Source organism: Tripterygium wilfordii, chromosome 6 (genome assembly GCF_013401445.1).
Source record: "Tripterygium wilfordii isolate XIE 37 chromosome 6, ASM1340144v1, whole genome shotgun sequence".
NCBI lineage: Eukaryota > Viridiplantae > Streptophyta > Magnoliopsida > Celastrales > Celastraceae > Tripterygium > Tripterygium wilfordii.
The window spans coordinates 3,777,774-3,793,809 of record NC_052237.1 but is presented as its reverse complement, the minus strand read 5'-3'; the positions used below and the strand labels follow the sequence as shown (position 1 = coordinate 3,793,809).

At 37.3% G+C, this 16,036-nt stretch overlaps 4 protein-coding genes, 1 long non-coding RNA gene and 8 other non-coding genes across 14 annotated transcripts; 2 read left to right on the top strand and 11 right to left on the bottom strand.

The window, feature by feature from the left end:
• Nucleotides 1–1,267: 1,267 nt before the first annotated feature.
• Nucleotides 1,268–4,455, top strand: LOC119999562 (elongation factor 1-delta-like). Of its 2 annotated transcripts, none has more exons than XM_038847192.1 (8): nucleotides 1,268–1,417; nucleotides 1,954–2,046; nucleotides 2,153–2,269; nucleotides 2,354–2,444; nucleotides 2,945–3,065; nucleotides 3,159–3,272; nucleotides 3,454–3,615; nucleotides 4,191–4,455. In XM_038847192.1, coding segments are annotated over exons 2-8 (693 nt in total). In that variant the 5' UTR covers nucleotides 1,268–1,417; nucleotides 1,954–1,960; the 3' UTR covers nucleotides 4,193–4,455. The 2 variants fall into 2 exon arrangements, with proteins under 2 accessions (XP_038703120.1, XP_038703121.1); XM_038847193.1 differs by having other exon boundaries at nucleotides 1,365–1,417; nucleotides 1,959–2,046.
• Nucleotides 4,456–5,008: 553 nt separating this feature from the next.
• On the top strand, nucleotides 5,009–8,419 carry LOC120000452 (small ribosomal subunit biogenesis GTPase RsgA 1, mitochondrial). Its single transcript, XM_038848540.1, has 5 exons — nucleotides 5,009–5,918; nucleotides 6,391–6,612; nucleotides 6,711–6,905; nucleotides 7,032–7,225; nucleotides 7,942–8,419. Exons 1-5 carry the CDS (start codon nucleotides 5,208–5,210, stop codon nucleotides 8,129–8,131), a joined length of 1,512 nt encoding a protein of 503 aa, XP_038704468.1. The 5' UTR covers nucleotides 5,009–5,207; the 3' UTR covers nucleotides 8,132–8,419.
• A 1,560-nt stretch (nucleotides 8,420–9,979) lies between these two features.
• On the bottom strand, nucleotides 9,980–10,927 carry LOC120000453 (probable signal peptidase complex subunit 1). Its single transcript, XM_038848542.1, has 2 exons — nucleotides 10,723–10,927; nucleotides 9,980–10,435 (listed from the first exon to the last, which is right to left on the bottom strand). Exons 1-2 carry the CDS (start codon nucleotides 10,910–10,912, stop codon nucleotides 10,158–10,160), a joined length of 468 nt encoding a protein of 155 aa, XP_038704470.1. The 5' UTR covers nucleotides 10,913–10,927; the 3' UTR covers nucleotides 9,980–10,157.
• Nucleotides 10,928–11,672: 745 nt separating this feature from the next.
• Nucleotides 11,673–11,823, bottom strand: LOC120001187. Its single transcript, XR_005468787.1, has one exon. It is a non-coding gene; the product is annotated as a U4 spliceosomal RNA (small nuclear RNA).
• Nucleotides 11,824–12,561: 738 nt separating this feature from the next.
• Nucleotides 12,562–15,910, bottom strand: LOC120001040 (60S ribosomal protein L17-2-like). The gene is made up of 7 exons (XM_038849253.1): nucleotides 15,824–15,910; nucleotides 15,692–15,728; nucleotides 15,482–15,522; nucleotides 13,301–13,531; nucleotides 13,120–13,222; nucleotides 12,965–13,032; nucleotides 12,562–12,852 (listed from the first exon to the last, which is right to left on the bottom strand). Exons 1-7 carry the CDS (start codon nucleotides 15,824–15,826, stop codon nucleotides 12,784–12,786), a joined length of 552 nt encoding a protein of 183 aa, XP_038705181.1. The 5' UTR covers nucleotides 15,827–15,910; the 3' UTR covers nucleotides 12,562–12,783.
• LOC120001182 lies at nucleotides 13,658–13,787 on the bottom strand. The gene has a single exon (XR_005468782.1). It is a non-coding gene; the product is annotated as a small nucleolar RNA snoR74 (small nucleolar RNA).
• On the bottom strand, nucleotides 14,028–14,156 carry LOC120001180. The gene has a single exon (XR_005468780.1). It is a non-coding gene; the product is annotated as a small nucleolar RNA snoR74 (small nucleolar RNA).
• LOC120001041 lies at nucleotides 14,237–15,475 on the bottom strand. Its single transcript, XR_005468706.1, has 2 exons — nucleotides 14,989–15,475; nucleotides 14,237–14,771 (listed from the first exon to the last, which is right to left on the bottom strand). It is a non-coding gene; the product is annotated as an uncharacterized LOC120001041 (long non-coding RNA).
• Nucleotides 14,242–14,370, bottom strand: LOC120001179. The gene has a single exon (XR_005468779.1). It is a non-coding gene; the product is annotated as a small nucleolar RNA snoR74 (small nucleolar RNA).
• Nucleotides 14,456–14,586, bottom strand: LOC120001183. Its single transcript, XR_005468783.1, has one exon. It is a non-coding gene; the product is annotated as a small nucleolar RNA snoR74 (small nucleolar RNA).
• On the bottom strand, nucleotides 14,676–14,804 carry LOC120001178. The gene has a single exon (XR_005468778.1). It is a non-coding gene; the product is annotated as a small nucleolar RNA snoR74 (small nucleolar RNA).
• Nucleotides 14,893–15,020, bottom strand: LOC120001177. Its single transcript, XR_005468777.1, has one exon. It is a non-coding gene; the product is annotated as a small nucleolar RNA snoR74 (small nucleolar RNA).
• LOC120001181 lies at nucleotides 15,114–15,242 on the bottom strand. Its single transcript, XR_005468781.1, has one exon. It is a non-coding gene; the product is annotated as a small nucleolar RNA snoR74 (small nucleolar RNA).
• Nucleotides 15,911–16,036: the final 126 nt, after the last annotated feature.

The following is a 16,036-nucleotide window of genomic DNA, read 5'->3' as shown; positions in this document are numbered from 1 at the left end:
TTGAACCATGATTCAAGTTTGGGAAGTTTATTGTTCTTACCATAAACAACATCAATATGATCACGTTCAAATCTTACTTGGTTTGCAAACGTACCAGGTTGATCCAAACCATGCTTCAGTTGTTACCGATGAGATGATAACTTATTGGTTGCGAGATGAACAAATGTAAGTTACGAAGTCTCCCCAATGTGTATTCATCGGGAAAGACACTTAGATGGTTAAGTGAAAACATATTTATTGTCTTCCAAAAAACATTTATATTTGTAAGAAATTCGGCCATATTGAATACTTTCCATGGAATTAAAAAAAAAGAACTCACTAAAATGTCTTTTATAAAATCATGTACCCTTTAATAGATTAACTAATCCGGTCTCATTTCATTTTATTTAAATTGAAATTTTGGTATACTTCCCTTTACCTTGCTCGAAAAAGATTTGTATTAGATACGCATGGCTTAGATCAGAAATAAAATAAGGAATAGAGTAACTAAGAACTTTGTAGGTCGGAGCTATTAGGAAGAAAATTATGGAAAATTATGAGTTTTTTACCTGACTTGATGTGCCTTTTTATAGTAGTTGGATGAGTTCGCTATTATGGAGTTTGATCATTGTTTTGATGAACTTCTATTTGAGTAGGAGATACATGTCCTTGTTCTTCATATTGAGTTAGTAGTCTTTTTTAAGATTATATGCTGTTTCGGAATCTACTTGCTTCTGACTTATGTCGAGATAGACTTCTCGATTATGAGTTATATATCTTAGAGCCAAGATACACATACCGAGATGATACCCAATTTTTGGTGCTTGCTTATTTTTGAAATTCCATGTATTTGTTAATTAAGTTGAGGTAAGTTTACCAAGGTATGTCTTAAATTTATACTTTTGAGGTGTCACATATTTGCTTTTTAGTGAAGGATAAAATTGGTATTATGAACATGTTTATCAAAATTTGCAAGTTTTAATATATTATAGGGGCTTATGTACATTTTTTTTGACTTATTTCATTACGAGAGTCTTGTGTATGATAGTTTTTTTAATAAAGTGTTAATGTGTTAGAAGTCTAATTTGAACATAGTAGGTAACTCAATAATTTACCCTCAACCAACTCCTAGTAAAAAGTATACATTTTTTTATTAAATACTATACATTAATCGATAATTAAATTATTATTAAATGTAGTATTAATCCAAGTCCTTAATTTTAAGGACTTGTCAAAGTATTTTTCTCGAAGTACAGCGGTGGAAGCCCATTAGTGGAGGCTCGGTATCAACTATGGATCTCGGCCCATTAAAACAAGAGGCCCAATCGGGATCTCTATATTTATTTTTCGACCTGCAGCTCCCCACCGCTGAGTGAAGTCTAAACCCTAGCAGTAAACTCTGCTCCAGACACCTTCAGCCGGATTCGCTTCTTCACGGGTAACAGTGTTACAGTTATCTGATATTTTCCTTTTCCAATATTCCTTGATCGATTTTTTCGATTATTGGAACAACACTTTACGCGTAATGTAATCAATTGCTTTTTTTTTTCCGTTTAAGATTGAAAGGTTCTGTGTGGCATTTATGGATTTCAGAATAAATTTTCCTCGTAATTCAATTGAAGTAACCTCTTGTATATTCAAGGATCTTATATTTAGTCTTTTGAAGCTTTCTTCCTGGGTTTTGATTTTGTATGATTAATACTCTTTGGATTCGTTTTCATGTTGGATAAGTGTGCATCAATTTTTTTTTTTAATTGTGTGTTGATTTAACTTCTTCATTCTAAAGCAAATTGTAGGATGTTAATATTGTACTTTGATTGGACATTTGTTGATTTGAAAGCTGACTGTAGGTAGTTGTTTATATTTCCTTGGATTAGACGGCGAAAGCTGTTGTTTGTCACTTGTAGATTTGGTTTTGTGGATGCTCAAAAGGCTTAGTATACTTAATATTTGCTTATGCTTTTCTGTATATAGTTTAGCAATGGCAGTTGCATTCTACAACCTGACCTCAGATGCTGGCTTAAAGAAGCTCAATGAGTATCTACTTACTCGGAGCTACATCACTGGGTGAGCGGTGACTTTTGAATTACTAAAATTTAAAGTATTTTGCATTCTCTTTTGCTCACTTTAAATTTCTTTAGTAATAATGTAGTCTCATGGCATTGTATTATAGATACCAAGCTTCAAAAGATGATCTTACTGTGTACTCGTCTCTTGTGAAATCTCCATCCGCAGACTATGTGAATGTGTCTCGCTGGTACAGCCACATTGATGCACTTATAAGAATTTCGTAAGTGCAGCCTGCCTGTATTGGCTTCATTATGTTTATATGACTTGTGGCAGTTTCAGGTTTTGATATTGTTTCCTGTATCAGTGGTGTGTCTGGTGAAGGCAGCGGCGTGACTGTGAAGAGCACTGCTCCTTCTAGCGAAGATGTTGCTACTCCTCCAGCTGTTGACACAAAGGTTGGAGATGACAATTTTTTCCATCCATAGTTCCATTTACCATATAGAATAGATTGTATTCCACTTAACATTTGTTTTTTTCTTTCATTCTCTCATTTTGTTATTTTTTTAAGTTTTCATGCACCTATCCTGAATATCTCTGAATAAAGTTACACAGTATAAACCTATGATTTTTTTTATAGATATTATGTTATGCTTGGGATATACAACATTATAGAGATTGTATATGTCGTAGGGGCCTGTTAGTTCTTACAATTTGGCTATCGTGTCACTCTGTATCAACTTTGGAAATCTATTCCTCTAACCTCCTTGGCGTGTCTCAAGTGGATGCCTGAAGGAGTGTGCTTCCATTTCTGACGTCTAAGATCTTTATTTTTTTGTGGATTGTAGTGTGCTCTGTGTTGGACTTATATATACTATATTTAAATCATGCAATTGAGTGATTATTATTCCTTCTTGGTTACTTTTGAGTTTTGACTTATGATGAGAGTTGGATGCAGGCATCCGCTGCTGAGGATGATGATGATGATGTGGACTTGTTTGGTGAAGAGACTGAAGAGGAGAAGAAGGCAGCAGAAGAACGTGCCGCAGCTGTAAAAGCCTCCGGAAAGAAGAAAGAGTGTATGTTCTGTTATCCTTTTGATTGTCATATTGTATTATCCAATGTTTAGTAAACTTGATTTTATATCTTCTTTTTCTGAATTCTACTATTAGCTGGGAAGTCTTCTGTTTTGTTGGACGTGAAGCCGTGGGATGATGAGACGGACATGAAAAAGCTTGAAGAAGCAGTTAGAAGTGTGCAGATGGAAGGATTGCTCTGGGGAGCCTGTATGTGCTTTTGTTATCCTATGGAATGCACTGATGTTATAAATAACTTTCGCACACGCAGACAGACACAAACACATAAATATAATCTATACTGAGTTACTGACTGAGTCAATTTACAGAATTCCTGTTATTGTTCATATTCATTGCTCTTCTCAATTAATTTTGGCTCTTGTACTTGCAGCCAAACTTGCTCCAGTTGGTTATGGCATAAAGAAGCTACAGATTATGATGACTATAGTTGATGACTTGGTGTCTGTTGACAATCTTATTGAGGACCATCTCACGGCTGAACCGGCAAATGAGTACATACAGAGTTGCGATATTGTTGCCTTCAACAAAATATGTAAGCTAATCTGTGCAAACAGTTTATACTGGCGCTATAAGCATTATGTGTGCATGTCATCTCTCTAATACATTGATCTACAAGTCATCTCTCTTGTACATGTATGGGAATAGGTGTCTTTTCTAGATGTCTTTGATTGATTGTGATATAATAGTACAATTTTCCCTTGGAATAAGTCTCTTATGGAAAGAAGAGTGAAAAAGGAAAATGAGAAGTTTGAAAAAGGTCGGTGCCGGGAACCTAATGGCTATTGGTTAAAGGATCTTATCCTGTGTTGGTAAGCTACAGAATGGAACTTCTTGGTGGAAGCAAACTGCTGGCTGATGGGTGGTCTTGATCCACTAAATTTGTTCCGTTTGCCTTGTTGTATTTCTTGGGTCACATAGTATACAAATGGGTGTAATAACTTTGTGATGTTGTTACATACCTAATCCTAAGGAAATAATTATTTGTTATTTTTTGAAGATGGGCATTGATTGGCCCACATAGTCATTTCTAAAAGAATGAGTAAATGCTGAATCTACCAGGATAGACATATCTCAGTGACTCATATTCCCTTTTGTGTTTTGTTGCAGAGTGTAACGTGGAAAATGCTGTGGTTGCTGGTATCGAGAGCTTATGTTGCTTTTTTATGACTTAATTTCCAATTTCATATTTTTCCTCTGCTGGGACTGGTGGTTATGAAAGCTGTACTTTCTCTTTCACAAACCATTTGGGATTTGGCCTATTGGTTTTAGTTCTTTTGCGTCTTTGTTTATTATGTCCTTGCGGGCAATCTTGTTGTGGGATATTTTAAGATTGAATATATGCCGATTGAGCCTTGGATTTGCATTCCCCATACCTCCTACTTGGCTGTGAAATAGTTGGAAGCATTGGTATCAACATGACTCGTTTGGTTGTGGGTTTTGGTTTAATTCACTATTATGTTTAATGCAATTTCAGCATTATTATGGTTTGTCGTAATACATGTGATTGATTTTCGGTGATGTTCTTATAGATTCATGTAACCGACCTCAAATTTTTGGGATTAATGTGATGGATTTTCGGTCATGTTCTCATAGATTCATGTAGTCGATCTCAAATTTTTGAGATTAAGACTTGGATGATGATGATTATGGTTTGTCATACTTTTGGAATTAAGATGATGATTATGGTTTGTCATAGAAAACAGTAATTTTTAATAACAATTCTAAATTGTGAGTGGGAATCTCATACCTAAATATTCTTGTCTAGAGCAAAACTTTGAAAGGGAAGTAATTAACTCAATTAAAAATAAATCATAAACCGCACCGTATTGCGTTATCATGTGATTCATGTTGAAGTCGGAATGAAAGAACGGCGTCGTATTATCGTTTTGTTTGGTGGGTTGATTACGATTGTGGCTGTTGAATCGGCGTGGTGTCTGCGTGGCAGCGGACTTCATTTTTCCGCACTATCAAAATCCCTCCCCACACTCGAACACAAGGAAATAGCTGGAAATGACGCCCAAAAAATGGATAAAACGCCCACGCCGTGCTCGTGTCTTCTCCCTTCTTTCACTGCTAATCGTACTTCGTAACTAAAACATATTCAATCTTTCTCACTCTCTCTTCATGCCGATCGCTTCAATCTTCCTGCATCGGACCACCATCACCGGAAGCTTCCTCCACTACGTCTCCGCCTTCCGCCACCACCTCTCTGTTCCCGTAGCCAAACACTATCAAAGCCCTAGCACTAACAGAGTCTCCAGGAAACCTCCACCGGACAAGAATCTTCTCAAAGCCAAACAGGTACTCAAGAAAGAGTACTCGTCTCTCCAACCGGTCATTTCTCCCCAAGAAGAGCCCGCTCTCTCGGAATCCCAAGCCATCGGCACCGTTGCTGCCGCCCAGGCCAACTTTATGCGCGTCATAGTCCAGTCGCTCCCCTCTGTCAATCGTTCTTCGAGCTTTGAGAAGAATCCAGAGCGTTCGGGAAGCTCCGAGGAGGACAGTTCAAGAGATGGTGGTAAAATTGGAGTGGAGTTGCTGTGCGTGGTTAGGGCGTTGCTGAAGAAGATAAAGAGGAGGGTGCTGGTCGGGGACAAGGTGGTGGTGGGCTCCATTGACTGGGTGGACCGGAGAGGGGCGATCGAGAATGTGTTTCAGAGGAGTTCGGAGATTCTGGACCCTCCCGTGGCAAATGTGGACCACTTACTCGTGTTTTTCTCCATGGAGCAACCTAAGCTGGAGCCGTTCACCCTCACTAAGTTCTTGATCGAGGCTGAGTCCTCGGGGATTCCATTTACCCTCGCTTTGAATAAATCTGAACTTGTTGATGAAGAGGTTAGCATTCTATGGTCATCTTTTATGCTGATCTATGCTTTATTAGGAATCGATTATGCTATAGATGTTTTTTTCCTAATTTAGATGCTTATTAGATTAGTTGTCAGGAGAGAATTTCTACGTGAATGGGAACATTTAGGGATTGATATCATTATAGGTGCCTCAGCTGCCTTTGCTTAGCGCAATGATGCATTTGCTGTTTCATAGATTGGTTCTGAAGTTAGTTCTATTCACGAGAAGTGCTTGATTGAGTAATGGAATTAGCTTGATCAAATGGTTCTGTCATCTGTGTTGCGGTGACCATTCAAGTACATCATCTTATTTTGTTGTAGTTTTACTGCCAGAACACTTTTACATTTCTTTTCCAAATCCCACATTAATGTTTGATTTGGATTATGAAGTCTCTGCCCTTTATTTCTTGCCCTGCATTTTCAATTATGTAAAGTGTATCGGTCTTTGATGTTGTATGCAGACACGAAAAGTGTGGAAGTCTAGACTGCGTAGCTGGGGATATGAACCAGTGTTTTGCAGTGTACAATCCGACTCTGGACTTAATATTCTTGCTTTTATTTTGAGAGATCAAACAACTGTCATAGTGGGTCCAAGTGGAGTTGGGAAGTCAAGTCTGATTAATGTGCTGAGAAGCAACCACAGTCCTCGCGATGCTACAGAAGAAGATAATTGGTTTGGCCATGTGGGTTTGATCTCACTCACTTTGTAACTTCTTTTTCTATCTCACCTTTTGCTTGACATGATTGTCATGCAATTTCCTTCGAATGTTATTTGTTCCAGATTTTAGGAAGCAAGTGGTTTGAGGATCAGCGTGTTGGGAAAGTTTCAGTTAGAAGTGGTAGAGGGAAGCAAACTACTCGAAATGTTTCTTTACTCCCATTATCTGGAGGGGGTTATCTGGCTGATACACCTGGGTTTAATCAGCCTAGTCTGATGAAAGTAACAAAACAATCTCTTGCACAAGCTTTTCCTGAGGTGCTACAAGACTGTTCACTTGCTCTATACATGAGTAACTTAACAAATGAAGTTTAAAGAAATTTTGAACGCTGTCGATGCGACTATTCCGTAGGAACTGATAGTGCTACTTTCTCTTATTTTCAGATCCGGAAAATGCTTAGTAAAAGGGAACCTGCCAAATGTGCATTCAATGATTGTTTGCATCTAGGTGAACAAGGATGCCTTGTGAAAGGTGATTGGGAAAGATATCCGCTCTATTTTCAACTTCTTGATGAGATCAGAATCAGGGAGGAATTCCAGTTGAGGAGATATGGAACCAAAAAAGAGGGTGATGTAAGGTACGCCAAAATAAATACTAAGTGATGTTTTCATTCAAGAAAAATATTAATGTAATTTAACTTTTATGCTGTGCCGTCTTTTGTCCAAAAAGTTAAACATCTTAATCCATCTGAAATCCAAGAAGTCGCACCAGTTGAGAAAGTTATTTTGTGATGGATGCTCATGGGGACAAGATAGTGTTAACCTTCTTTTTCTTTATCTTTTCTCACTCTATGTTCTCATGCCCTTTGCTATTCATATGTAGACTAAATATAATAAAGTGCTCTAAAGTAAATATAATATGATGCATGAAATGTAGCTTGTAATTACTGCGGCAGCATTGCCGTCTTCTAACAATGCCATGATAAGCGCATAATGTGTTGGATCAGACTTTCAGCTTTGATTCTTTCCTCTGTTCCATCTTTTCCATGTTCTTATTCCTGCAAGTTGGTTTTTATATGGAAATATATTCTGCATTCCGTTTTGTAATAGTTAATTGTCTTCGAATATTCGAACTATGTACAAATTTCTGTTGTTTCTGTGGACGTCTTCATGGATGAAAACTTGGTTTACTAGAGGGTTTTCCTTCATTTTGTCGTGGTGGATTAGGGTAAGGGGTGGTTGCACCTGTTATGATTTTCGACTATTTGGTATTATTACTGGTGCATGCATTTTCACAATGTGAGATCTGGTATATTATTTTAGCTTCTAACAGCAGTGTCACTGTTGATTGCAGGTACAAGATTGGAGAATTGGGTGTCAAGCAAGCAGAGCCACGATTGGAGCCTAAGAAGCACAGGAGACAGTCTCGCAAGAGGCTCAACCAATCAATACTAGACGAGTTAGAAGATGAACTGGATGATGACGACAATTTACTGGATGAGGAGGATCCCATTTCAGGTTCGATAAGGAATGAGAACCAGTAGGAAGCTAACTGCCTTTTGAGTAGCACTGTAAATAATGAGTTTTCTTCAATTCCACTCCACAATGCCATAACCGCAAACGAAAACGAAAACAGAGAATGCCTTGTCACAGAATGAGGAGGATTACCTGTTCATAAAATGTGCGACTTCAATTTGTTTTGTCAAGTCTTACGTTGCAAATATTACTGGTTTCTCTCATGGCAGCCGAATTCAGCCAACGTCGACCTACTAAAAGTATTTACAATGCTGAATCTCCAAGAATTTTTTTTAGCTAAAATCAACATCCATTGCCAGTTACTATCGTGAAAAAGTTCTTGCCTTCTTGGTGTGTTGGTGGGTCAATTTTTTTCTCCTTTTTTTCAAGTGTCCGATCAACAATGACTATCAATACAATGATTTTATTGACGGGAAAGTTCGCAAATGTAAGGTCAAAAGAACCGTTTGATTGCCGAGAGTTGATTATTCCTTTGAACAGAATCCCTTGAGCACTCCAAAAGAAACTTTGTCATAGAAGGTATCAGCATAAAAAGGTATATAAATGGTGAACTTTAATTGTCCTATAAATCGAGGCTTTCATTAACGAGGAGACCATACATCGTGAACCCCAATCCAAATTGCAGACAAAATTCATGTACAAGATAACAAGGATATTCAGTACTGCGATCGTAGCATGCTTTGAGCAGATTTTGGTTCTCGCTACTTGATCAAAGTGAGCACACACTAAGCAAGAGCTAAATCTTTATTGTAACATAATTCTCAACCATTACGATGCCTGTAAATGCAGAGTATTTCAAAGAACAAATCATCCTAAAACCAAATCAATTCTCTGTCAAATTTACAAACGATACACTAGCAGGATAATATACGTCAGCGGCTTTGCATGTATAACACCAATCATTATAGAGGAAATCGGTACCACAAGAAATAAAAGGTTTTGATATATCCACATGCAAGGATATGTGTGTACTTATATCAGAAAAACTTCAGACACCAGGAAATATACAAAGTGGTGCACTTATAGAGCTGAATTACAAAGTCCTCTAATTCAAAACTTTCATATTCAGAATTTCGGATAAAATGATGCAATTTATGATTCTATCAGACAAACTCGCCTTGGCCAGCCACCCAAATAAAACAGATCCGCAATCCAAATTACAAAGTATGACCGAAAACTTCAGGATTTCAAATGATGACATATGAACGAATGGGTTTACATTCAATTCTCCAGTAACAATACCGACAGCAGACAGACCATATACAACATATCTCTCTTGCTTTAATTCTTTGGACTCAGCACGTAAAGATTTATCATGATTCACAAAATGTCATATATTTGATGTATGTGTCCTTGCACAACCAGAGAAGACACTCATGCATGCAAACCATTTACAATCCCCAAGGTTTTCAACACAGAAGGTTTCACTAATTGCCTAAAGAGGATGGATAGAATTCTCTTAACAGCAAATGACTCAAAGGTTTTGAAACATAGAAAGCTCTACCTTCAAAAAAACTCTCATATATCCTATTAAAAGTATATACATTGACTTTTCCATAAAAAAAATACAGTAGCTCAAGAACAAAATCAAGCTACTTGCCTACTTCATGATATCTGGGAGATAAAATGATTCAACTTCTAATATTATGTTGTTATTAAATGTTATAAGACTAACATTATGATACAAGCAGTCCTTGAATATCAACACAAGTTATTAATCCCACTCCATCTAAGTACCATTTAACAAAAATAGAATAAGATATATTTTTTCCTATTGTTCTTCTATAGATTTCTCAGTAAGACTAGTGAAGAGATGTCGAAAGAAACAGATAAATTGACAACAAAGACAGCACAAATAGAAAATTCAACAGATTGAAACCAAGAACTCCTTTCCAATCATCATTGCTTAAATGTTCAGAATATAAGGAAAACAAGTAAACTGTTGATATCCATTCACTCAGAACAGGGACATCACCATTAGCACAAATTGTAACCTTAGAAAGAGCTAATGCTAAGATCCATCAAAAAATTGACCTATTTCTTAGCAGATTTCTTATTGGCATTCACAGCCTTCTGCGGCTTGGGATGCTTCTCAGCCTCACCAGAATCCAACCAATTGAGAGGGTGGCGATTGAAGAAAGGCCAATTGGGGACTGTAATCAATGTGGTGAGCACCACCCCACCAGCGTATATTAAGATCATCAATTGAAACGATAACGTCACGTAACCCGACACAAACGCCAACACAGCGAACGTCAACAGAATTATCTGCATCAGCTGCTCCGACAACTTTTGCCCTTGCCAATCCATCTCTGCACAAAATAATCGCCCATTCATATAAACATAAACCCTAAATCGAAAACGAAGCCCAAATATTAAGTTCCGGGAAAAAAACACTCTACGAATCAAGAGCAGGGATCTAATGACTTCGTTTGGTTGCAGATTTAAGTAACGAATTTAATTACGGATCATATAATTGGATTTCTCAATTTTCTAGAGAAACAAACAACGGATATGGAGCATTCTAATTGTACCAAAAAAGACGAAATTAGATAGAAAAATCATCAACGGGATCGAGGGGAATAGAGAATCAATTTACCGAGAAAATAAACAGATCGTCGAAGATACAGAGACAAAGCCTGCGACAGAGGAGTGAAGACGCAGAAGCAGCAGAAGTAAAAGAAATCTTTGGTGTGCCCGTGTTGATCACTCGATCCAACGATTGAAGAATTTGATTGACGTGTTCTAGCGAATGACAACCGTTGGATCACGTTTCCATCTACAGACATGGGACTAGCCGGTATACTCGGTTTCACCTTTATTTTTCAAATCTAATTTTATTCAAAGACGAAAAACGAAGAACTAATAATTATTTACAAAATTAATCTAAAAATATATTACACGTAAAACATCGTTGCATTTTTCTTTTAGACTTCATAGGACTTTTACTTTGAATTTAACCACAAAGCCTACATTTTTATAAATAAAAATATTATTTTTCCTTAATGTATCTAGATATTAGTAGGGGTGACAAAAAAAATCGATTCCGGGTTGGACAATATTACGTGTTTACGAAATATTTACATAATTACATGTCCGGACCTTAACCCGAATTGAATTTCAGATGTACTTAATTGATCACACCTAAATTGATTTAAATTCAGACAAGTAAATCATACAATAAGTTAATCTGAATTAGGGTATAGACAATTTAATTAGTTGGACCCCGAACCGGATTAGACAAATTCAATCATTTGTCAAGTTCGGAGTAAATCATACAATAAGTTAATCTGAGTTAGAGTCTAGACAACTAAATTATTTGGATCCGATTAATACAATAAGTTAATATGAATTAAAACATACAATAAGTTAATCTGAATTAGGGTATGGACAACTAAATTATTTGGACCCCGAACCAGATTAGACAAATTCAATCATTTGTCAAGTTCGAATCGACAAATTCAATCATCTGGACGTCACAAGAGTTTTATCACCCCTAAATATTAGACACATTTTGCACCGCAAATATGTTTTACTAAAGAATTGTAGGGCTTTACCCCTAAAGTAGCCCTTCCAAAAATTCTCGACAACCTAGGACGAACCCAGGCCGAAGAGGGGGTTTGGAAATAGTTTTCAACCAGCAATTGACGCGCCTCAGTTAGAACCTCACTAGCTGCGTCATTGCCCCAAGCGCAAAGATGGTTGAATAACCGAGTTGCTTTCCCATCTTATACTACACACCTTCTCTGCACCTTGTTTAATAAATCGATGTGGTACATTTAAAATGTCTCCCTCTAAAGTCTAAACGTGGTTCGGTCTCCACAGTTCATGTGCCAGATCAATGAGAGAGAACACTATAAACTAACTCACAATGGATCAGTTTGTAGACATTGAAGGAAAATAAAGGAGAAAATTTAGATCATTTTTTTTTTTTGTTGTTGAGACGGGAATCACTGAAGAGACGACGATAATTTATTCATGAAAGCTTGTACAAATTAAAACTAGAAAAGTAGTTCGAGAAAGTAAGCCGAAAACACATGGAAATCTGCGCTTAATGCAACTTCTTTCTAGCCGGATATACTGTGTATGTTAGTATGTTTTAATACTGACCTAGTAAGACAAACGTAAAGATGTCTTCAAACCTCACGGAACCCTATGATCCGGTCATTGCACCATATCCAAAATTGAAAACCGGAGATTCTTCAACCTTTTTTTTTCCCCCATAAATTGGCCATACACAAACAAATAGATCCATCATTCGAGTAAATCACGATTGGTTTATCTCCACAATACTCGCAACTAAGATCATATCACGGGACAACTTAAACAGGACTAGGAAAAGCAGAAATTGAGCCTGAAGATGGCCAATGATGGGGGAACTCAGGTGCAGCGATAACGGGTGGAAAAATAAACATTAGGGGAATGACAGCAAAGACGATGTACAAAACCAGGCAACTAATGTATACATGAAACTCCAAAATGCATGTCCACATCCGATTTCCCAAAGAAAATCTTTCATAGAACATTAAACAAAAAATTGTCTGAAACAAAAACAGGCAGTCTTCTTAATAAAAACTCAGTCTATAACAAAATTCACTCCAATTTGAAATCACCAATGAAAAGCTACAAAACACTCCTTAATGTGCTAAGCAATGAGTACTTAAGAAGAAGCACCACTGCGCAAGGCTTGACTCTTCTTTGATTTGCTTGTTGTCAGCTGGGTCTCAGGCTGCACAACCAAATTAGATTATTAGAGACCAATTAGGAAGCACTAAAGATATTTCACTTCCAGCTCCAAACTACATTTGCAATATTAAATGAAGAAAGTAAACCAATATTACCTCCTTTTTCACAGGTTCCTCCTTCTCAGACAGAGTTAACTCAATATGACATGGTGAAGACATATAAGCTGTTGAACAATAAAAGCTACCAATTAGTAGAAAGACAAACTAACATGCGTGTATATTTCCATAACTCCTAAAATGTCAAAACATACGGTTAATTCTTCCATGTGCACGATAGGTACGGCGACGTTGCTTTTGGGCCTGATTAACTTGGATGTGAGAGATGTAGAGTGAATCTACATCCAAACCCTTCACCTGAAAATCAATTAATTAACATTAACATATCGGGCAGGGGAAGCAGTTGACATATCTAAACAGGAAGAATATACATACTTCAGCATTGCTCTCAGCATTCTTCAGCAAATCTAGAATAAACTTCGCAGATTTGAGAGGCCAGCGTCCCTGTCCATTTGAGTGCCTGTTCTTGGCCTGAGCAGTACGTCCCACACCACGGCAGAAGCGTCGGAAGGGAATAGCCTGTTTGTGGACCGTCACATCTTCCAAGTATCTTTTAGCCTTGACCAAAGGCAATTTTCTTATTGCAAAAGCTGTCTCCCTTGTATTCTATCAAGACAAAAAGAGAACATCACAAGGAGGGATGGCACAGAAACTGAACGTGTCAGTCCCGAACTCAATTATTATTTTAAATAATTTGACTTCAACACTACAATACCACAAATTTCAGATGACAACCATGCCATCATTTACTGAACCTTGGCCATAAAAACCAACAGAGGTTCACCCAATAACAATGCAAATGACTTCCCTGAAGTTTACGAGAGCTTCATTCACAAAATAGGCAACGAGGCCCTGCCTTTTCCACAGGATATTGGATCAGAGAGCTATACTAAAATATTTATTGGATCTAAATTTTTTTCCCCATATATGGGATATTGGATCAGAGTGTCACTATGCTTCCTTCTTAAAGCAATGACTCCAAATTAGCTTCAAGTTGCTAGTACTCAATAATATGATATTCTAAAAACTCTCTATATAAATCAAACAAGAGCAAAAACACAATTAAAAGAACCTATTACAAAAAAATACAAACAGTAGCAATCGATTTGGCATCATTTACTGAACCTTTAATCACCAGAATCAAACATAGGTTCACCCAATAACAATACAAGTGATTCCCCAGAAGTTTACAAGTGACCTGTTGACAAGGGCAACAGGCCACTGCTTTTTTCATCAGGTTCATTCAACTGTCATCTATGAGAGCAAAAACACGCTTAAAAGAACCTAATCCACAAACTATATGCAGTAGCAATCGAGAATGTGGCATCATTTACTGAACCTTTAGTTACAAGAATCAAACATGGGTTCACCCAATAACATTGCAAGTGATTTCCCTGAAGTTTACAAGAGACCTGTTCACAAGGGCAACAGGCCACTGCTTTTTTCATCAGGTTCAACTGTCTATAAATCCAACAAGAGCAAAACAAACTTAAAAGAATCTACTCCAAAAAACTACATGCAGTAGCATTCGAATGTGGCATCATTTACTGAACCTTTAGTTACTAGAATCAAACATGGGTGTTCACCCAATAACATTGCAAGTGATTTCGCTGCAGTTTACAAGAGACCTGTTCACAAGGGCAACAGGCCACTGCTTTTTTCATCAGGTTCAACTGTCATCTATAAATCTAATGAGAGCAAAATCAAACTTAAAAGAATCTACTCCAAAAAACTACATGCAGTAGCAATCGAATGTGGCATCATTTACTGAACCTTTAGTTACGAGAATCAAACATGGGTTCACCCAATAACATTGCAAGTGATTTCCCTGAAGTTTACGAGAGACCTGTTCACAAGGGCAACAGGCCACTGCTTTTTTCATCAGGTTCAACTGTCCTCTATAAATCTAACGAGAGCAAAACAAACTTCAAAGAATCTACTACAAAAAACTACATGCAGTAGCAATCGAATGTGGCATCATTTACTGAACCTTTAGTTACGAGAATCAAACATGGGTTCACCCAATAACATTGCAAGTGATTTCCCTGAAGTTTACGAGAGACCTGTTCACAAGGCAACAGGCCACTGCTTTTTTCATCAGGTTCAACTGACTGTCCTCTATAAATCTAACGAGAGCAAAATCAAACTTAAAAGAATCTACTCCAAAAAACTACATGTAGTAGCAATCGAATGTGGCATCATTTACTGAACCTCTAGTTATGGGAATCAAACATGGGTTCACCCAATAACATTGCAAGTGATTTCCCTGAAGTTTATGAAAGACCTGTTCACAAGGGCAACGGGCCACTGCTTTTTTCATCAGGTTCAACAATCAACACAAAATTCATCAACCCCCCCCAATCCAAGGCAGCCTACTAACGACAATAAGTAGTCAGTCACAAAGATCCACATCAAAAATAGTTCAAGCACCTTACAAAAACCTGAACAAGGCAGATCACCTTTACTCGTACATTTAATTTTTTACTGGGCAATAAATGTCAGTAAATTGTATGGGAAAACAAAATCCGCACGAAGGAGAAGAACAAGCGATTATACCTTGAAATGAACTCGAAGATCAGAGCCTCTAGCCTTGCAAGCTGATAATATTACATTAAAAACCACAAAAAATAGACGAGAATTAAAATAAATAACGACAAATGCATCAGAGAAACCACTAACGAATATCAAAACAACAAATCAATAAAGCAACAAACATGCAGAGAAAACCGACACGAAAATGAGTTCGAAATGGAAAAGTGAACTTACACTTGGTGGGATTATCAGGCTCTTTCGAGTACTTCACCTGAAAAAAATCAAAACAAGAAGAATATAATTGCATTGAGAACGGCAGAGAAGTAGAACACTACGCAGTCTTGCATATAAATATTGAAGTAATACCATGGCGGCGGCAGCGAGGGTTTCTGAATTGGCTCCTCTTTCTCTATGGAGCTGGAACTGAATGAGGCGTAGCGAAGGTGCTTAAATAAAATGTAAACCCTAATTTTCTTCACAAGCCGCACTGGGCTCAGAATAAGCCCATATAAGTACTCAGCCCAATATAAATATATAATGCTCACTAATCAATCAGTAATCTCAGTCCAATATGAGGCT